Below are 23,852 nucleotides of genomic sequence, written 5' to 3'. Positions count from 1 at the left end.
TAAATAAATACACCATACACTAGCCTCTGGAAAGGAAGAACTGGATGTGGAATCTAAAAGAGAATTATGCATGCCACCACCCCAAAGCAGCTGAGGACCAACGTTTTAACTATCTTTGCAAAAGCAGCACATGCCCAAGCGCACAAAGCATTACAAAAATATCAAAATAGACTCAAAATTTTTGGAAGAAGGCCCAAAAAACGTACGGCGCTATTCCTAGAAGAAATGGAATCTAATCTTATCTTCCTTTTTATTAGTTTTAACAGTTTTTTCCCCTCAGTGAATCCTAATATGGCTATATTTCACACAAGGGTGCGTGCATTAATTTTAAGGTATCCATGGTAAATATCACTAGGAATGATGGATCAGCTCACTGACGATTTATGATTTAAAGTCTAACAATCTTTTTAATCACAGAGATTTTATTTTACCTACTGCAAGTCACTGTCAACCAACAACCGTCAATGATGAAGCTGGTTGGATAAGTACAAGCCACATGCATCAAAATTAAATACGGACAGAATGATGGATAGGTATAATAAATTAAAATTTTAAACCAAAACCATCTTCAAAGCTTTTAATCTTAAGCCTTGATTTACAACAGTTCCATCACATGGCCTTCTCCTGTCCCCCATGGGGGCCCATGGAATAGGCAGTGTAGCACAGCACAGGGACACACGGCTCCTGCTGTGGATCACACGGACTGCACTGCATTCAGTTCCCTGCACTACCAAATACCACATGTGTGACAGCGGACAAGTCACTTAAGTTCACTAAATTTTACTTGTCTTTTCTGGATATCATTAAAATAATAGTATTGCCACAAAGGATGAGTGTGAACTTTAAACGATAACATTACCTGCTGAGCATTTACTTTCTAGTATAGAATAAGTACACATATGTTAATTACTATTATAATCCAATCCAAACATATAGCGTTGAAAATATTTACACCACTTATTTTAGATGCACACACACAAAAAGGTAACTCTGATTGTACCATTTACTATACAGAAGCAATTAATATTCTATCTCTATGCCATCTCCTATTTGAGGATTCAACAACAGTCACTAGCAGAGCCTGAAATAAAGGCTGTATACTATTAGATAGTTTTTTTAAAAAGCTGCAAAAGAAACCTAGACTTTCTTTCTTTAATAATTAGAACAGAGTCATCGCTGTCTGATACATATCCCTATTGGTTCATTCTAGAAGCAGACTGATTTATTTCTATAAAATCACATCAAATCATGAATGATTAGGCTTTTAAGAAGACATTTAGATAGGACATTATGTTGGAATTAATTTTAAGGTAGACAAGACTGGTAAGAAAATAAATAGCAACATAAATATGCAAGGGAAATCAGCAGACTAGCCAAATGTCCCAGACAGGTCAAATTTTTAACATGATCAATATAATAAAACGTAGAAAATAAATCAACTCAAGTTATTGACATGGGAATTCTGGGCTGAATTTATTTCATTTGGATTCCAGTCTGAAACATAGGTCTTGGAAGTAGGTTAATAAGAGTTTGTAATGATCTGCTTTCTCTTTGCTTGCTTTGGGAATTAAGAAAATAGTGCTGCTTGCTGGCACAACTGAAATCTTCTGGGGAATCTGCTTCACTACATCTTTAGGGAAGTTAAGGATTTATTGGGACAGATGTCTCTAAAAACCTAAACAAGAACCTAAATAAATTTCAAAACTAAAGAGAACCTTAAGGTGGAATTTCATAAATAATTGTTGCATTATTAGCTTTTTTTTTCATTTTATTTTGACATTTAATTATCTTTTCAAACCCAGATATATAAAACCTACAATGATTTCAAGACAAAGTTTTGCATTGAGGTCACATTTATTTCTAAACGTTTTCTGAAGGTTCTGTTCTGGTTTTTATTTTGTTACGCATTTTCTTAAGTTTTTTACACAAATGTAAGGATATTCGTAACAATAAAATGAAAGAGTTCAAACTAGTGCCCTTCAATTATTGTTAACACATCCACACATATAAACGTGCTCCATTTGGAACTAAAATCACTTCAAATCTATATTAAATGTATTGTAGTAATATTAATAATTATTATTTTTAAAATTATACTCACTAACATTTCTGGATTGCCTACTGTAAGACAGGGAATGTTCTAAATGCTTTATATGTGTTAACTAATTTAATTTTCACAGTGACAGTATGAGGTAGGTATCACATTACCTTGATTTTTCAGACCAAAAGAGTGAAGCGCAGAGGCGTGAGGTGACTCTGCCGATATCACAAAGCTAGAAAATGGCAGAGCTGGGCCTCAGATGCAGGCATTGGGGACACTCCAGAGTATAACGTCTTAATCATCAAACTCTGCTTCTTCCTCCGCATAACAATGTGCACAGCACTTATACATGTATGTCTTGTTATTAATTAGGGATAAAAGTTTCCTATTTAAGTATTTAGGAGTGAAATGTCACATCTCTAATTTATCTTAAAATATTTAGCAGGGCTTCCCTGGTGGCGCAGTGGTTGAGAGTCCGCCTGCCGATGCAGGGGACACGGGTTCGTGCCCCCGTCCGGGAAGATCCCACCAGCGAGGGGCCCGAGTCGGCCAAAAAAAAAAAAAAAAAAAAAAAAAAAAAAAAAAAAAAAAAAAATTAGCAAACAATACATACAGCAACTATGGCGACTCAGTTTACTGTTCTCTCTTCTTTATATTTAAAATATTTTTCCTGATAAAAAGTTAAAAACTAATCTTACATTAAAACATTGCACCCACGTTAATGCTGTGGTCTCTCTGGAAATGAAATTCAACAACTTACTTATTCTAATTACATGTAGAATGAGACAAAACTTTAGTTCGATGGACTAATAAAATAAGCTTGATTTCACGCTTCACAGAGATTCATAAAAACTTAGATTATCAGATCTCTCCAGACTTGGAACCCAAAAATCCTGATCCTTATATTGCTTTTAGTATCGCAAACAAATATTCTAACTCTGCTGCTTACTCTCAGCTTGAATCAGTTTTAGACACAGGGGAAAGCACGTTGTCTGTCTGACTTTACTTAGTTCTCATGACTGAACCAGGGGCTAATGAGAGGAAGGGACAGATGAGAGAAGAAGAAGGAAAAAGTTCCACTCCACTCCCATCTTCTGCAGCCTGCCCCGTTGTATGAACAAAAGGAAACGAATGTCTATATTAAAAAATTAATTCAAATACAGTCCACAGTCAAAGTCAGTCTTGCCATTCCTCTCTTAATAGTGTTTCCACTCAGCCTTGAAACAAAACAAACATTTTCATTTCCACCATATTTGCAAAGGGTTTCCTGTTTACTTTGCAAATACGGCACCACTTTAAAAAGCGAACAATTTCCACAAATGCTATGTAAGCAATAGGGGGACTGAAACACACAAATAGCTACCCAACTTAACAAGCATGATCTCAGCAATTACTCTAAATCATTAAACAGAGAAAACGAGTAAGACCCTTACCTCAAGACACTAAAATTTTAATAGAGAAGATTATCCCTGTATAAAAATACCATAGTATAAGATATTACACCACTGAAACCAGAAACGTGTAACAAGTTATTCTGAGCACCCAGAGGAAGGAAATACCATTTGCTACTTAGGAAAAGCAAGGCAGGCTTCAAGAGGAAGTAGTATTTGAATTCGTTTTTAAAGAGTACTTGGCATCTGATTGGAAAAATTGTAGGATATCAAAATCAGGTAATTAGAGGAGAGAATATGTTAACATGAACTAGCACGGGGACAGGAATGATTGTCTTAAATTTCCAGCATGGCTATGTACCTTATACCTTGCGTGAGAATTGTGGCTCACGAAATAATTTAGCCAAGTTATACGTGCATTTTTTAATTCCAAAGTAAACATTTGTGTAAATGACTAGAGTCATAATTTTTAAATCATATTACGTAATCCTAAGGGACACTGACTTTACCCCTTATTTCAGTCACTGCTTTAGCTAAATCTGGCTGTCACTAGGTATTTATTTTTATACCCAGAAGGTGAATACAAACAGCATCGATCTGAGCAGCACAGATATTATAAAATGCCGCTGAGGGACTGTCTGGTATCAAAGTCCTTGAAATGCTTACAACCTGACGGCTCCCCACAAACTAGCTAATTCAGACGTAGCTCATAGAAAGTTACACCCCAAAGAGAGAGCTGTTGAGCTTCACTGAGAGGTAACTGATGAGATTAAAAAGCACTTTAAATACTTGTTTTACCTTTAAGTGAGGCCATGTATCATCATTATAATGAACAAAATCAATAGATTACACTTGACTATGTCATTCTTTATATGCAAATCTTAACTTGGTGATGGACCAGCATATTTAACATGGGAGAATAATAGGAACCAGGAGATTCTAAATTTAATCCTGAATCCAACATAAACTAAAGTTATGGACTTTTCGTATGATTTACTTCTATTATGAAAGCTACTTTTCCTTCATTTCCATCTACTCATATCCTACACACCTTACCCCTGCCCTCACCTTCCTTAAATGTTGGTGTGATGAAGATTCTACCCTATACTATCTTAAGGCATTTTTCTTTTCTTTATGTGTGTAGATTTGTGATGTAGGCAGAGAATAAGACAACAAGGAGCAGGGGAATTGCAGCAAGCTGGAGAATGCATCACATCCAAAGGCAATCAAACTCCCTTTGTTTCTGTGTCGGCACACCAAAACACATCTGTAGTTAAATCTGGGCTTCCTATTTCTATAGATTCACGCTTGCTGGGAAGATTTCAGCCACTTGTTTTCAAAGTCCACTCATAGGCTAAATATAGAACTATTCTAGAAAATAGAAAATTTATTTATATCTCAGATATTTATATCCCCATTCAAACATATGAGGATAAATGTATTAAATGATAATATTGTTTCAATATTTAGTATTCCAATTAGTTCCTGTGTTCATTAGATATTAGATATTAATGTATGAGATTATAAACCCACATTATATAATCTCCGTTCACCAATTTTTCATAATGAATATGGCTTTGTGGAATTTGAGCAATAAAAATATGCAGCTAAATTGGAATATAGAAAAGTACAACAAAGAACAGTGAAGGTAAGCCAACTCTAATCAAAACAAGATGGCATTATGATTATACAAATATTTGATAAATAAAACATCAAGCACTATGTGTGTAAAGTTGCAGTACAGCAACCAATTAAATCCGATTATATACAGCAAAACTTTTGGTAAGGATGAATAAATCTCATCATCCATGTAAGTCCAACTTCATCTGATAAGCAACAATCTTCAAAAAAAGCTACAACCACTAAAAATCCTAAGGTGAATATCAAAGTTCAACATTTACTTACATTTCTTAACTTTCTTTCATTCTAAGATAGTGAATATTTCCATTGCAGAAAACAATTTGATTGTAATGATCAAAACACATGCTTTAAGGACTAAATAATACTCAACACAGCACATAATTTTATAATCATTTTCCTGTAAAAGAGAATTTTTCCCTCAGTTCCAAGTTGAAGAATTTGATGATACTTAATTGATAGAAGTCACTCAGACAAGCGGGTAGAGTCTGGGCATTAACTTTGATATGCCAAGAAGAGCAAAATTAAGTGCACAAACTGCTAATTAACTCCCAACTAGTATTCTCCCTATTCTCTCTTCAGTAATGGAGCCCTTTATTTTATTTCGGTACATGCTTATCCAAGGGGAAAGAAAATTATGTTCCGTATCTTCTTGCATCTAGGCAAGACTAGTCACTAAGTTGTGGACAACGGGTGCAGATAGAAATGCTGTGTGCAATTTCCAGAACATGCCCTTAAAGGCAAAGGGTGTGTCCTTCAGTGCCATCTGCCTCCTCCCTGATGTATAGAATGCAAAAATCATTGTGGATATTGGAGCATCCATTTTGGACCACAATATGGAAAAGCTACACTGAGGAGAGCAAAAAACATGAGAGAAGGACTGTAGGGCCTGGACGATGGAGAGTTGTTATATTAGGCCTTGTACACAGAATATGACATGAGAGAGGAATAATCTTTTGTCTTGTCTTAGCACTTTTACTTTAAGACTCTGTAATAGCCAAACCAATATACTAATCATAAAACATGATTCATTTTTATTCACTATCTAAGGGTTTACAAGAGCAATAGTATTAACATATCTAAAGGACTGTGAACTTCCCCAATAAAAAGTTTTAGTGAAGTATAAATGTATTATCTTATATTTCTTTATAAATTCTCAAAAATTTTATATGAAATAGTCCAACTCCAGCAAACTTGACAAAGTTAGCAGGATTTCAAGAATATGCAGAACTAAAATGAAATTTATGGATCACTGAGTCAACTGTAGCATGTCTTAGTTGAGAGAAAAACAGCTTGAATTTAAATATGTTTCAATGCCCTTAGGCAACTACAATTTTAAGACTGGACTGGTGCATGAAACCAACTAAACCTGCTAGGTCAGCTTGTTTGTAAAGCCAATCACCCTAGTATACCTAAGTTTACCCTGGAATTTAATGTAAAACTTTTAATACTCACATCGAGATCATCCTTTGCATTGTAGTAGACAACTTCATTGCTCTAGAAAAAAAGAAAAAAAAAGAATGCTTTAGTGATTTGATTAAAAACATAATAATATACTGGATCAAACACTGAATACATTTTATTCATATTTTAAATAATAAACCTCTCATAGTATTCCTTTTACAATATATTCCACAAAGATCAAAAATATTAGCCAATATTTTCTAAGAACATATTCAAACACTATAGCAGTGATATTAGGAAAGCACATCTTGCACTGCAGGAAAACTTCTCAGTATAGGTCTGAGAACAATTTGTAAGAATAAACATTTTTAATTCCTAATGCAAATAAGCTATATATACACACACACACATACACACAAACACACACACCTAAATAATGAAATGATAAATAGGATAATTCAAGAAAAGTGAATGCTGTAAGTGGCTGCTTAAGAGTTTGCTGAAACCATGACTTTTAAAAAATATATATCGAATGTTGAAATTATTCTTGAAGAAAGGTATATCTGCACTATACTGGCAGGAATTCCTTCAGGAGATTCAGATAAGGGATTAAGAGTATCTGTGAATTTAGATAGCAAAGAATATCAGATAATCCAACACACTAATGGTCTCATATTCTACCGAAGTATCGAGTGAGTGCTGGCTTTTCAAGAATGAAAGTGTGTGGACATTTCTGCTAGCCATCAATGTTGCTGAATATGCCATAAATATAAAGTATGGATATAAATTGTGTTACAGAGGAAAAATGGAAAGGAAAAAATGGATAAAACAATTATCAATGAATTTTAAATTCCTATTCTGTCTACAAGGCTAGTTCTATGCAATATAAAAATAATCTGCATATACTGATATCTTTTTTCTTTCTTCTCCTCCTGAACTGTTTGAAGATATGTATTACCCATCTTCTGTACATCTTTAGTAGTCACTTGGGTACCATGTAAAAGTGTATTTTTCTGTGTCTTAAACATTTACAGACATGGACAATATAAAATTTTGTTAAAAGAAAACACAATTCACAAAAATGTTTAAAAATCGCTTGGGAAAAATAGACTAAATTAGTGCTTCTCAAAGTATGTTCCAAAGAGAAGCACTAGTTCTTGAAGATATAATAGATCTTATATAGGCAAAAGTATTCTGTGGTCATGATTTTAGAATAAACAATAAAGTTAAAATTGTGTCTTTTCAGCAAGAATTCATACAGCCTCATTGTATGAAATGCACATTATAAATCTCCAAGAGGAAAAGAGATCTTGTTTCGTTTCCAAATTTTTGCCACAGATTCTGTCCCCGTTTTTTGATTTGCGAAACATACCATGATAATGAAGATCTGTAAAATACAGGTATCTCTAAAGACCAAATAACCAAACCAAAAACTACATAGATAAATATAAGAACATATGATTTGTAATACTGAATGAAATCCATGAGTTTCCATTTATTTCATTTAGAATCATTAAAACTTTTAAAATTACCATTTAATTGTTTTTTTAAAAAGAACTAAGTCGCTAGAGAATTTTCACATACATAAAAGTTCTACTTCCTGGAAGACAGTTTTGTAACAAAGTTAAAATACAATGTCAGAACTCATCACATACAGGAAGAAAGAGACTCTTCTGAATTCCCCTGAGATCCAAATCCAATTACCAGTTTATTGATCCCTCATGGAACCCTGTAATTTATACTCAGGAGACAATTTTCAATTTAGAATGTGGATTCCATCACAAGTTAAAACACTGAAAAAGTTTACTTCATTTTAGATATTATGTCTGCCAACCGATTGCTTACGTTTACAGAATTGAAACGGGTGGAAAACAAGGTGAAACTGCATTAAATTTCAAGCGGTTCAGCAGCATCATTTTCAACATTCATTCAATACCTATTTGTATATATTTCTGTGCCAAAAAAGACACAAAATAAGTTAAACACATCTACCCCTATTTTTAGGTAAAATAACATGCTCAGATGACTATATAAACAATGTATTTGTCTAGGATTACAATTGGCCCATGGTGCCAGAGCTAATGGACTAAACTGATTAGTCAAATTTTCTTCTTATGTGTGACACATGGTCACGTTAACAAAGAGAATTTACTTATTAAACCTAAGATGAAGAGTATCACATACAGTGTCAGAACAGGGTAAAGTATGAGAAATGCTAGTTTTCACTCAAACTATTTTGACTCTACTAAGATAAACTGTGATTGAAGTTAAAATAAAAATTAAAATGGAGAAAACCTAAGTTTATTTGAGAATTTCCAAATGTTTTTTTTCTTTGTTACTGTATTATATTTTACATAAAGCCCCACTACTTGCCTCTTCTTTTAGAAGGTCTACATTGCTTCTAAAACTGTCATGGAAAATGTGTATTGCCAAGTTTATTTAACTTTGATGCACTTGCACAAAATTTTCTGGACTTTGGAAGACGTATAATTCCAAAACCTGGCTTTTTTAAGCAAACTGGAAACAAAATACATTAGTCATAAAATAATACTGCAGGCCAAACATTGGTACTCCTTGTGACTAGGTATTTTATATTTCTACTTTTAAGAAGCTCTTTGCTTATACAACATCCATTTCTTACATGGTCAAAATATAAATGCAAAGGAAAACAAAAGTGTGTCTTTTTTACAGAAAAACAACATACCTAGGAAGCACTTAATCAAACATGTGTGCTTAGACAGGTGGTCATGTTTCAATAAGAGAACACAGACCTTAGCAGAATGTGCAACTGATTACATCCACTGTCTTAAAACAAAATTTCTTCCCTCCAATAAATGACATTGCTTTTGACTCAGAAGCTTTTTTTTAACCTCATTTTTTATAAATACACTTTCGCAATCCTCAGACTGTGCATTGATAGCACGCCCATTTCATTATTCCCTTACTCTATCTAGCAGAAAGGCTCAAGTGATCAATTTTTGTAAAGATAAATCTCTATAGGGCATCAGGATTTGGGGAAACTGTAATTCTGCATTTAATCTGTCAACCTAGTCCACCTACATGGCAGCATGACGCTAAAATAAATGGCAAACATTCATAGGACCTTTAATTTGTATAATTATATAAAAACATTTTTTGTCTCAGTTGATCATAATTTCTTGTGGAAAATTGCAGTGATTGGCCTTATTGTGGCTCTTGTTTATATCGTTTCAGAATTATTTTGTTCAGAAATAATTTTGAAAGTAGGCTTGAGAAAAATCATAATTTGGTGGTCATAATTCTCTTTCCTATCGCATTCATTTAGAGCCATTTCTTCTGCTTTATGGAAATACATATTAGCTCTATTATAAAATATATACATATATATATATATATTCAGATGTGTGCAGCTACATTAAACTATATTAGCCTGAAATCAAATCACGTAAATCACTGCATCACCAAAATATATCCAGAAACAATCTTAAGAGAATTGGGTTAAAGGACAGTTCTCAGGAATGAAAGACAACGCACACTGAATCAGCCCTACTTCTATGTCCTGATGTTTTTACAGGGATGACTTTTGACTAAAATTAACTCTGTGTTTAAAGAAAATTAGGAGAGGATACTGTAGAAAAACAGTTAAATGATCTGAGTGGGGGTATCAGCTGAATTCCTTCTCCCTTTGTCCTGCCCCTGCCCCCATCTCACCTAGACTTTGTACAGGGAGGTGCTGGGGGTCTCACGACCAACAGGGGGAGCCACACCCCATTCATTCAACAGTACTCTGGCGCCCTCACTCTGTGCTAAGTGTTGGAGAAACGGAGATGAAGACTATGGACCTAAGAGGCAAGTTCTTGCCCTGCTGATTCACACATGACAAGATGAGCAGGCAGCCGGGCCAGCTGCCCCAAATCTGCTGTAACTGAAGAAGATCTCTTACTATCCTTGGATGGTAGGACCACATAAGCCAAAACCTTCCCAGGTTTCAAAATAGGCAAGAGTTAAGAATTTCAGATATTTGAGACGTTCCTCCTCTACTGATCAATCCAAGGATGTGTGTTTGAAAATGTGTGTGTGTGTTTCTTTCTGAATCATTTACCTACCCTATCACTCAAAATTCCCTCAGTCCCTTTTCCAGAAAGTACATAGTTAGTTATATCATTATCATTTGAGACTTTAAAACGATAGCATATAAACTCATTATCGCAGGCACAGATCGGAACTGAGTAATCTTCTTTCCCTCCTATCCTTCTAGGTAAACATTTTCATGCAAATTATTAAACAACATCATCTTAGAAGGTATTTTACCTCCAAGCAGAGGTTTTCAGTGGATTTCAGTGCATTATGTGCAGTTTGATAGGCTAAAGCTAGCAACAGCCTCAAACGAGATTCATAGATTAGTCAAACCTTTAGAGAGCAATTTTTCATAATTTAAGCACCACTAGATGACAAGAACAAATTGTTTCATTTCTGATTTTTAACCGAGTAGTTTAGTTATTTATTATCTCCTTGAAACAAATTTACCCAAATGGTTCATGCTAATACAATGCTGCTGTTTACTGAAATTTAAAACATCCCCTAGCAAGTTGAGAGATGAATGACTTTAGTTTCCCAGTGTCTCCTGGGAGTCAAAAATTAAATCTGGACAAAATAGACCATTCCATCTTAAAAATGTATACTGTGAGTGACAGTCCCTTGCAAGCCACTTTCCTGTAAAACGTGGCCTCTGATGAACAGTTTATGTTAAAAATCTGAAGCATAAGTACAAAGCTTCAACCTGGGAGTAAGATGTGGGAGTAAGATGTTGCCAAGGATAAGATTTAAATAATGGAACTGAAAATTAGGATTTTACAGGTAACATCTGAAATATATGACACATTCAAAACTCAAACAGACATTAACTTCCTGTCCAATTTACTAATTCTCTTTTCTTTGTTATACACTTGACTCTGCATATGATCCACAGCATGACAAATTCTGGGCAACTCTATTGCCTGTTAAATGACCTTAAAAAAACAAACTCATTCTTACTGTCATCTTATTCTTCTTTAGTTCCAAATATGCTGTCAATAGGATGAACATTAAGGATACTCTTTGTTATAAATGAGTTGCGTTAATGTTTCCTGCCAACCAAGATCCACACTGTTTAGCTCAAATCATTTAAAATTCAAATTTTTTGATTATTATATCTTTGTAACAATTTGTCCCGGTAACCAGGCACAGCACCACTATTGACTGTGCCCAAGTCAACCATGCTACATGACATGGGTTAACCAGCAGTACTGATTATAGCACTGTGTGAATAAAACAACTTAGCAAGGTGTTGGGGGAGGGGCTGTGTGTATACATCCATGTGTGTGTCAGAGAGGGGGTGTGAATGTAAGTGAACTTTCCAAAGATAGCTGAAAGTAGCTGAAGCAGTAAAGACAGTGGTTCTTGAAAAAAGATATTTTTTATGCCATTCTATCTGTTTTGGGGTTTGGAATGCATGCAATATTGCTTATGAAGATAAAAAGGGAAAATAAAGATGGGCACAGGTCCATCTAGAGATCAATGTTACCAGATTACTGGACTGAAGGCATGTGATAAACCTACATGCATTCATATTATGTGACAAGAGATAATAAAGAAGATAATTGACGTAAAGTGTTGAGCACAGGGCCTGTTATTTTATATACTGAAAAAGAAAAATCAGAAATATCCATAGAATTTATCTATTAGCTTTATCTGGTACTTACATAGGAATTAAAGTAAAATGCTTACAATTTTATTTTCTTAGATCAGTTACTATGCTAGGAGTCTATTTAATCATTTAAAGTCCTTTCTTCAAAGATTCCATACAGCACAGTGGAGAAGAAATGGTATTATAGCTGCTATTGCTATTTTTATTCTGATAAATTAAATGAGGTAATTTATAAGAAAGTCTAGTAAAATGGTAATTAAGTGTTGCTTCTATATGCAACCTGTCCATTAAATATGTTGCTATTCTCCAAACTCCTCTGTGATTCTAAGCACACTGTTTCCAACCCCACATATCCTTTAAACATCCATCCTCATCCACTCCTGCCTGGAAAAACTCCAACTTTGTATTAAACCCAAAATTTGTTTGTCCATCCTAACACCCAAACTGTGGAATCTTGCTGGAGAAAATTACACATGCAGCCCTCACGTAGAGTAAGTCAGTGGTTCTCTGTTTTAAAAACTGTAGTAAACTTTGTTTCGTAATTTTTTTTTTTAAATTCAGAAACCCTCCTACCTTTGGGAAACTGTTTCTTCCAATCACATGATTCTGATGGCTGGCAAATCAAGCCACCTTATTTCTCTGACCACATAAATTAACAGGCGCCTAGATCTATCCAAAAACAGCATCTCATCTCCCTATTCCTTTTTCAGCAAAATTTTCCAGGAGTGGTTATGGTTGCAAACGCTGTACTGCTTAAAACCTGAACCTTGTGTCAGAGGCTACCTCTATCTGTTGGCTTCTTAACGACAGAACCAATAATTTTTTTTTTCTTAAGCTTGTCAGAAGGTGCTAACTCCTACAACTGATAGTACTAATGCAAATACCACACTACCTACAATGTGTTTTTCCATTCTAATTTCCTGTTACTAACAGTCAGTAGTATTTGCTTGAACTTTAATTTCTGTTGGTGGCATTATTAGACTATAACTGTTCTAGAACGAACTCCCCTCTCTGTGTCCTGGATGTCAGCCCCTCCTGCATCCTGAAAGATCCCATTCCTTCATCCCTTGTCTTTCCTGTGTGTCCATCTTCTCTTTAATCACATTCAGTGGTTTGCAAAGAAGAAGATTTGTAGGATAAAAATCCAGATGTGCTGTGGCATCTTTTTTTGTCTAAAATTTAAAATTCTAGTAGAAGATTAGAACAAAATATCAAAGAAGCCAAGAGATGAAAATTTTCTTAGCTCATATATAAAGAGAAACCATTAATATTTTTTCTAACACTTCTCTAATGAACCAAAGGTCAAAAATCTCTTAGTGTCAAGTTAATATTTTGTGAGTAGTAAATCAGCAAATAATTACCATTTAAAAAAATAATTTCTATCAATTTCTTTACCTCAACTCACTAGTCTTTAGAAATTAGTTGCACAATACAGCATGGAATGACTACATAAATTTTGATTATATGCTTGAGTATCACAGTTTCTATCAAAGAAGATGAAAGTAGAATGCTATTGCTAAGAGGCTGCTCAATGATCAATGATTATAATGAAAAAATACGAATAATCTATACCTTCTCTGAACTCTCAGTGTTCATTCAGAAGAATAAATATATATTGAGCTTTGTATACATGCCAAGCTCTGTGCTAGATACCTAAATACATGTGCTTTTTTGAGAACCCGACTGTTAAAATTAAATCAGTGAGTAAGATATCATCAATCTCAATTTTGTATATTCGAAAGCCAAGACTAACAGTAGTCAATCCGAGACTAACAGAGGTCTTCTTATCCCTAATCGAGTACTTACTCCTCCCATATCCTGCTGCTATGAACGCGGAATGATCTACTTCTTAGAGACAGTGAGTTCCTTATATACTCAGTGTCCACCTAACAATAAAGAGAATGGCTAATAATCTTTGAGGCACATTCAGTCGTCTTAGCTGTTCTTTTAACATTGCCTTACCATTTGTTTTAAAATGTGAATTGAATTTAATACTAATTTCTTTAGCTTACTGGAAGAAAAAACTAGAAACTAATTTTGGCCTTCCTTTAAAAAAGCTTGCTTCTGTTACTTTAAGCCAACACCATCTTACATGTATTTATCAGTTAATTGCCAGTATATATTTGCAATACAGTTGTTGTTGTTTTTTAAGTTGCCATTATGGTGCTCGTTAATTGAAGCACTACGTAATACCTGGCCCACCACATTAACCAATCAACAAGCAAGGCCCTCTAAGAGCCACCAAAGCAAGAGAGATTCAGGTGTCTTACTATGTTTAATGACCTAATCACAAACATGCTCACGTACTCAAGCCCCAAGCTATACTTATTATGAGGCTCATGACACAATTGGAACTATCATCCTAGTTGAAAAAGACACATAATATTCACCAAATTCATTTCTTCTACATAAAATGTTCATTACTTCTACATAAAATAAGAATTTTTTTTAAAAAAGGAGAGAAAAATTGTTTTAAGTAGAGACACGTTCTATTATGTGTATATTCGATGCTATCGTCTGAACTGTATGAACTACCACTGAATGGACAGATAAATGGATAAATGACCATCGTGAGCTTATAAGGAACTATTCTAGAAATTCTAGAGTAAAAATAACAACAAAACGCACACACACACACAATGCATCAGAGTAGAGAAAAAGTATATAGCCTTTAAAAAGCTTCAAATAAGTTAAAACATAGAGCACTTTCACTCTTGTAAGAAACCAAGGAGGAATTCCAAGTGAACTGTGATCTCAGAGTTCCGTGTTCTTGAACTTGAGAGGAGATCAATTCCTATTAAACATTAAGAGCTATAGCAATTTATTTCTTCATCTGATAAACTTTAATAAGAATCTGCCTGTAAGCTTTTTGAGTGTTCCAAAGGATATCGATAAATATATTATTTAAACTATAGGACAAAAGCCAAAGTAGAATATAAGAAGATAAATATGTTATTTTCATCCACCAAATCTCCCAGGAAACTCAGTCCAGAATTGAACAAACATATCTCTAATTCTGAGGACCTTGCTTTAATCTCCTTTATCTGTGTTTCTAATGAAGCTTGGGGTATAATCAACTAAAACATTAAAATTTAATCCGCCAAAATATTCCATTTTCTATGCTTCTTCCTATTGATTTAGACAACTCACCGATTTTCTTGACTCATGATCAAAGTTAACAGCACTTGATCATAACAATATATGATGTCCTAGTAATAGAGTTGTATTAATTTTTCCAAAGGTAATATTAGCACTCCCTTTCCAAATTAATCATTATCAACTTCAGAATATTATCATGCTAAAGCAAAATATACAGACTTACACTATGGCCATTGAATTACTGAATATAAAATAATTTGGCTAAAATCAGACCTTCAAAGAACAGTAAATTGGTAATCACTACATCAATTTAACTCATCTTTCACTGAATTTGAGGGGCTATGTAGGATGGGAAAGAAGGAGGAGAAGAAGAGATATTTGTCATGCGTCCATTATGGGACAGGCATTTACATATATCATTTAAACCTTACAAAATTCCTTGGATATACAATAGCTGTGATCTTCTTGAAAATAATAAATTGGTAAAAATTTCATTAACCTTGTATCCCAGTATCATATTTCTTGTTGGATTTCCCACCCTTCTTTCCCCTCCATCCCAACTCCTTACTATTTTCAGACAGTAAAAATTTTGGCTAATACAAACACATCATTGTATAGCCTGGATATTGTATTAGGATTAAGTCTCTATGAGGCAATATTCTTAAAAGCCAGGTGGCTTGTTAAAGTAGAAAGGAGATTTACAAACTGCAAAAATGGATAACTTTATATAGAAAGATGAAACGAGGAAGTCTAAACACTGAAAAATGCTAAAGGGGAGATCTAAGAGTGAAATGAAATGTACAGGACCTGGCTCCCCTTACAGGTAGAAAACACAGTGGGAAAGGGAAGATGTGTTTGGGAGAAATTCTAGAGCAGACCAGAACATGCCGTCCTTCCTATCTGGGACTCTGGAATAAATTTTTTCCATACCTAAATTACATCCAGGAAGCTTTCCTTGTTGTGGAAAACTTCCCCAGCTTTCCCACTTCAAGTCAAAATTAGGTATCCCTGTTAATGCTTTTCACAGCACCTTCTGATATTTTTCTCCTCTATAAATCAGGGAGAACAACAGTAGCTACCTTACTGGTTTGTTGCATGGAATTAAGCAGTGAAAGTTTGATCCAAAGATCAGCTACAACCCCTTCTGCAGTCCTTACACTTGCCACACTATATTCTGTCCACATGTCTGAGCCCTATGAGGGGACAGACAATTTCCCTCATCTTTGTGTTCAACATGTGGCTACAGGCCCATCACAGTTAGGTGCCAGGGACTATTGGACAAGCCTGCCCTCCTCTGCTTAATGATCTTTATCCTCCACAGATGAGGTCTTTATGGACAGGTTTCTAGCACTGCCTTAGGTTTGGTTCTCCAGAAGCAGACAAAACCTAAGACTAGGTTTTATTGGGGAGCTGATCCCAGCAAATACCACTAGCGAAGTGGAGAAGTGAGACATGGAGTTGAAGAAATTCAAAACAAGGTGTGCTAAAAAACAGATGGGCAACCAAGTTCCTCCAAGAACTGCTGGGAGGCTTTACAACATGTCTCAACATCGTTAGATCCAAAGAGTGAGAAGATTGGTAGTTTTCACCCACACCAGGCATCACTGGTTGGAAGTGTTCTGCAAATTCCTGCCACCACAGAAAGCCCTCAAGCAAATATCTGCAGATGCTTAGAGTAGGAAGCTATACAACTGTGTGTGTGCGCTGAGTAGTTGTGGGCAGGGAAGCAACCTCTACCAGAGTCACATAGTAAGTGTTTTAGAAATGTGGCTAAACGTGAGTGTTTTACCGAGCATGTGGCTAAATCAACAAATGATTTTAAGCACTGACTAGTTGGCAGTGTGACTTCCTGAGGCTTCGGTTCTTCATCTGTAAAATGCTGAGTCATTTGACAACTTTGGTCTCTAGAATTCTTCCATCTACATATTTTGATGTTTCCACTAAGTAACTGTTTTTCTTTAGGTCACATAAGACCTAGGAGTGCTCATCTATTTTTCTCAGTGAATCTTTGATAGATTTGCTTCTCTTCTCATGTGAACATCCAACAGAACTCAGAGAGACATCTTTCAATTCTAAAAAACAAAGGCAAAGCTGTTTCTCCCCACTCCCCACCCCGCCGCACCACTGGAAATGTCTCTGACATATTTCTGTAGAAACATGTAAAAGAAGAATTGCAACATCATTATTTTTCTTTATGTCTTGAAATGTCAACTCAAAGTATATTCATTCATCTCTGAAAAATAGTAACTGTGCTTCTGAGGAGGGATGTGTTGAGAAAGCAGCATCCTCAAACTAGCTTAAATCAACCCTTTCCCTCCTACCACACAAAGTCTGGCAATCTCTCCATTATGGCAGAAATGAACTGCTCCAGATCAACCGCTGTTACCTTTCATTAATATAATGGAATGCCATTCATTTGCATGTAACTGGAGTAGAAATGAAAGTGTTTTTTCTAGGGGACAGATGACAGTTTAAATAATTCGAACTACCTTTGTGTGAAAATAATTTTGCTCACAGTACAAAGAAAGAAAGGTTACTGTAGAAGAAATAAATGGAATAATTTCTGACATTTTAGAAGCACTCCATTCCATCTGAATAATATATCATTGCTTTGGAAAGAAACAAAAAAATTCCTAGTAGCCTATACTTCATTAGCCTAGTTTCAGTAATTGTATTTAATTAAGTCATATTTCAAAGAGCTTTTTAAATTCAAACTGTTCACTGATTCAGGTATAACTTGTCTCTAATTAAAACACGTTAAAGTGTTAATTTATGAAAGCCACAATCCAAGAGATTCTCAAGTAATCCAAAAGACTCTCAACATAGTCCTAGTTAAGTTGTATACTGCATTTCCTCTGTTGTCCAAAATTTTTAAAAGGAGGAACAGGGAAAGGGAATTCTGCGGATCATGCAACGTTCCTCAGACATACTTTCAGAATTCTATTCCTTGGTCCAATTCTTACCCTGTGGCAGCAAACAAATAAATTAATATGGCCAAAGTTGGTTTGTCTTCTCAGTTTCAGCTAGCCAAAGAACTCCAACTTCAAAGGGTTGCAATGATAATTTAATGTTATGATTTATCTGAAAGAACTTTGAAATTTTAAGGATGTATATAGATAATATATAATATATAATATTACTTTGTAGTATTCAAATTATTCTAAGACTATTTTATACAACTATAATCAAGGCCATTACTTAAGTACCCAAAGTATATCTGTTTCAGTGATGTAATTATATAAATAGAATAGTATAAGAGAAGGTTGAAATAGCAAATAAAAATGTCCTAAAAATTTTAAAAGGCATTCATCTTGGTTAAGTGTAAATAATAAAATTTAGATAGTTTTTAAACAAAAAGTTGAGGAAAAAGATAGATTGACCAGCTAAAGGACTTGGCTAACTGAAGTTACTTCAATCATAAGATGCTGGTGTCACTTCAATGGAGAGCAGAAATCCTGCAGAAAAGCCAAGCCAATTATAGAGTTGTCTACATTTTAAACTATGCTTCCAGATGTGTTACCGAACAAAGGAACACATCGACATACTCATCTTTTGATCAAAATGACTTCTCTCCCAGTACATAAGAAACTCAGTATGAAAAATATTTTACATTTAAAGAATAAAGACATTTCAAAGTCACTACCCAGGTGAGAAGTACGAATGGAATATATTAGCAGCCAATTAACCTTTACAGACACAATTTCCTCCCTAAAAAATTAGAAGGCTGTGTTTTTTCCTCCAATCTATTGTATATTTTGGCCACTTTCATGGATTATTTGTTTGGTAAAAATAGCAGCTCTAAAACACCGAAGAGGAACAAGTAAACTGAAAGCAGATCAAGTGAAATTATCCTCTATATTTTATATTTTAAGGTTAATTTGTCAACCTATATATCAACAGAGTGCAAGATAAACCTACAAATGACTAATCAAACTGATAAATATTAATATACATAATGTCCTTTCCATTCGTCAACAAATAAATGATACAAAAGTTACAGTTATATGATTGGACTAGTATTGTTTAGAAATTGCTCGGAGATTGTGCAAAAAAAGAAATAATAAACATAGGAAGTTGAGGAAAGGTTGAGCTAAGAATTTTCATTTAAGAACTTAATGTTAGTATTTAAAATATAGTTTTCCAGATAAAATAGAGATCAATTAAATTTGAATTTCTGATGATGGATTTTTTTAGTAAAACAATGTTCCAAACTTATACAAAAGAGATATATATTTTGTTTATCTGAAATTCAAATGTAACTGGGCATGCTGTCTTTTTATGTGCTAAATCTGGCAACCCTAATTTGTAAGATACTATAATATCATTTAAGTATATTTTATATTATTACCAACAATTTAAAAAGTAAATGTTGTTGCAGGAGTTTTTTTGGAGGGGAGAAGGATGCTGTATCATTGAACACTAGCTTTGAAATGAAATTTGGAACAATGATCTCAAAGGAGTGACATCAAAATTACAAACTGCTCCAGACTTTGGAAAACTTAACTACCCAGGAAGGCCAAGAAATGTTTGTTCTGCAGAGTGGAATAAATTCTTAATCAAATGCATTGTATGCTTCAATGATATTCTCAACTTTGCATATATATTTACCTGGCATCGTTCATTTAATTCTCATTTTGAAATACATTAAGGCATCATCAAGACAGCTGCATTCGTAACAGCAGTAGTATGTTAATTTTTGATGGTTAGAGAAAGATGGCTGTCATAGCTACAATCCCACAGATCACCTACATTGATATCCATGACCTGACCAGTCAGGTATTTATACACATTCAAACTATAGTTTATTTGACCTTCCAAACTCCCACACTAGGTCAAATGGTATAACTTTCCCAGACCGAGGACATTTCTGTTATCAAAAGTACACAAAAGGCTGACACCTTGTTAGAACCTATAAACTAAGTGTTTTAAGTCACGCCTAAGCAAAGCTCATCTTGTTACCACTGGTCATTTCATTGAGATCATTAGGAAGCTAGCTAGTCTATGAAAAGGACTCAGGACCATCTGCCATAAAAATTCTGGACACAATTTCTAAACTAAAGGCAAACTAGTCATGTATAAAAAAACAAAGTGAGTTGGAAAAAACTAAGTAATAAATTACCATAATTAATAAAATAAATATAAATCTATTTTTAAGATTTTATTTCCTATAATTTACTCATTGAAGATAAACTCCAGTCTCTGTAAGGAAAAGACAATTGTTCAATAACACAACTGAACTTTGCTCATTTTACCATTTTTCCTCACTCTTCATTTAAATGACTCGAACATATAGCAGTTTCTAAAAATGACAGATTGGACTTCCGTGCTGGCGCAGTGGTTAAGAATCCACCTGCCAATGCAGGGAACATGGGTTTGATTCCTGGTCTGGGAAGATCCCAGATGCTGCGGAACAACTAAGCCCGTGCACCATAACTACTGAGGCTGCGCTCGAGAGCCTGTGAGCCACAACTACTGAGCCCGAGTATTGCAACTACTGAAGCCTGTGCGCCTAGAACCCGTGCTCCACAACAAGAGAAGCCACCGCAATGGGAAGCCCGCGCACCGCAACAAAGAGTAGCCCCCGCTCCCCGCAACTAGAGAAAGCCTGCGCACAGCAACGAAGATCCAATGCAGCCAAAAAATTTTTTTAATTAAAAATAAATAAAAATTAAAAAAAATAAAAATGACAGATTATGTAAAAGAGTATAATAGACCATTGGGTCTCTACCTGTATAATATAAACTTATTTGTGGCAAAACATCACTTTCACAAATTCCAGTGCCTTAAAACTTTTAACCACAGCTTTCAACTATGTTTGTATGACCACTTATAGATTTTTAATTAACCAGCCATTGATTTACAACTGGATTTTGTGTAGGGATATCAAGAAAGTTGTATTTGAAATGCTCTGATGGAGATTTTTCTGAATTCCTCTCTCCATCCCCAAACCCCATTAAGCATCATTGTTTTAAGACATATAATTCCATTCTTAGAGCAAATTACAAAACACCTATTCAATAGGCCAGTTAAAATAAATATTTCAACAATAATAATTTTTAAAAACTTAGAAGGAGAAAAAGGATAACCGTTATAGAACCCCATAATCCTGTAATTAACCATGAAATTTAGCCATGAATTTCTTGACAGACTGGGAGAAAGAAAGTTGCATCATTCTCCTTGTCTGATGAAAAGGATAAATGAAATTTTGCCCTGAGTCATAAGTTTCTTCCTGTCACCAAAGCCTGATGAACATTGAAAAATATAGTGGGCAGAGGTCTTCAAAGGTGTTTTCTGAACAAACACAGAAAGAGTCTTCAAATAGTCACTGTCTCCCTCTCTATCTCTCTGTTTCCATAACCTTCATACATAGTATTATATTTTTGTATATATAGACAATAGACAATGATCTAATATCATTCTTTCAAGATTTTTTTTGTACATTTGCCAGCACAAAACTTCAAGTGAAATATTTTCTTAAGAAATGTGTGAGTTTTATACGTGTACAGAGGAGAACAGAGAACCTAAGATTATTAGCACTGATTTCTCATCCCAGTAGAGGAAAGAACGATACAACACATAAAGCACATATGCGTGCTCACCTAATATTGAAAAGACTTGTACTGAATTTAAGGATGTATAAAACATGATTCAACAAATAAATGCCAGTTAATCTTCGTAGAGCTATCTTTCGTAAAACATTATATAAACAATAATAACGATAATAATGTTATGTCCATTTACTGATAATCTAGTATGGAAACCTATACTGTCTCATGAAATGTTCATATCCAATATTAAAGATATGTAGGGCTTCCCTGGTGGCACAGTGGTTAAGAATCTGCCTGCCAATGCAGGGGACACGGGTTGGAGCCTTGGTCCGGGAAGATCCCACACGCGGTGGAGCAAGTAGGCCCGTGAGCCACAACTACTGAGCCTGAGCTCTAGAGCCCACGAGCCACAACTACTGAGCCCACGCGCTACAACTACTAAAGCCCGCGCACCTAGAGCCCACGCTCTGCAACAAGAGAAGCCCCCGCGCACTGCAACCAAGACCACCCCCGCTCACCACAACTAGAGAAAGCCCGCGCGCAGCAATGAAGACCCAATGCAGCCAAAATTAAATAAATAAAATAAATAAATTTAATTTTTAAAAGATATGTATATCATTATAACTTACAGATGAGGAAATGGAGGTTCAGGAAGGTAAGCCAGTTTCTCAAAGTTACTTAGTGAGCCGCAAAATAGAATTGGAATCAACAACTATGTAACACCAAAGCTTCCCTATTTTCGTCTAGAGTAAATGAACGTCATTTTTTCATTTACTAGTTTCACACTAGTATACTATATATTTTAAAATTGTGGATGTTTGATAAATATAATAATAAACCAAACAAACATCTTTAGTTTGGGAATACCAAATCCTAATCTCTCAGTTTCTGAATAACAACGTTCCTTCCTGGTGAGCTTCTGAAATGGTATTTTTTTTGCCATTAGCAAAAGGAAATTATCTCAACAAAGCTAGAATTTTCACAAATTGGTCTCTGTGCTTCTCCAAATCTCCCTCACTGATTATTGCCAGCAAGCTCAAGTATAATGCAGATGACAAAAAGAGGAAAATGATAATCAAAGGGGGAAAGGGTACAGAAAATAAGGTTTCACCAGCATGAAAACAGGGTGTAACAAATTACTGTCTTCATTACTGTATATTTCACTAGAGGGCAGCCTAAACAGACAGCTAAAATTTAAGGAGAAACACAAATGCAGAAGCAAAATATTATATTTGGATAGAAATATATTCAGCATGGTATATTTGTTTATACACTGTCAGTATTCATGTATTAGTAATACTTTATTTACTCCCTCATCTAATTCTTAGGACATTTCAATTTACTTAAAAAAAAAAAAAAAAAAAAAAGCAGGGGCTTCCCTGGTGGCGCAGTGGTTGAGAGTCCGCCTGCCGATGCAGGGGACACGGGTTCGTGCCCCGGTCCGGGAAGATCCCACGTGCCGCGGAGCGGCTGGGCCCGTGAGCCATGGCCGCTGAGCCTACGCGTCCGGAGCCTGTGCCCCGCAACGGGAGAGGCCACGACAGTGAGAGGCCCGCGTACCGCAAAAATAAAAAAAAATTAAAAAAAAATAAAGCAGGTTTAGAAACAAATGAATTTTATATCATTAAAGACTTGGTGCTAATCTGTAAGATTTAAAATTTAAATCATACCAAGATGTCATTACAATATATCTACTGGCAAGATTATAAAAAATAATTTTACACAAGACATGTGGGCACACTGCGCAGTCAACTGCCCACACTGTTGCTTTAATTCAATAAACCGTGCTTTTAAGTTTAGTGACAATCAACACCAGTAATGCCTATTTAATTACCTGTTCTGCTGCCCTTTCGGTTTTACTTTTGGTATCAGCTATCCCAGCAGGAAACTGTTTGTAACCAAACTGCCTGGTACAAATAAAGCTGCAGGGAAGCTTGAAAGCAGCTAAACTCCTGCCATATGATGAGGCAGAAGCCCAGAAATCAATCTGCAAGCTACTTAGACATCAGTTCTCCCAATTTTTCTGGGTAATCAACTTGTACTCTATCATCCCAAATAATATATTG

General features: G+C 35.0%; 1 protein-coding gene across 8 annotated transcripts in view; it reads right to left on the bottom strand.

Annotated features, from left to right (window-relative positions):
- The window catches only part of CACNA2D1 (calcium voltage-gated channel auxiliary subunit alpha2delta 1), a 507,150-nt gene that overhangs the window by 198,186 nt on the left and 285,112 nt on the right, over window positions 1–23,852 (bottom strand). For all 8 annotated transcript variants that reach the window (XM_028490128.2, XM_028490135.2, XM_028490130.2 and 5 more), the window contains one exon: window positions 6,526–6,567. In XM_028490128.2, the coding sequence (XP_028345929.1) occupies window positions 6,526–6,567 (42 nt within the window). The remainder of the gene's footprint in view (window positions 1–6,525; window positions 6,568–23,852) is intronic.

The sequence above is a fragment of the Physeter macrocephalus genome, chromosome 5, assembly GCF_002837175.3.
Source record: "Physeter macrocephalus isolate SW-GA chromosome 5, ASM283717v5, whole genome shotgun sequence".
Classification (NCBI taxonomy): Eukaryota; Metazoa; Chordata; class Mammalia; order Artiodactyla; family Physeteridae; genus Physeter; species Physeter macrocephalus.
Note: the sequence above shows the minus strand (reverse complement) of the source record. Positions and strands in the feature narration are given on the sequence as shown.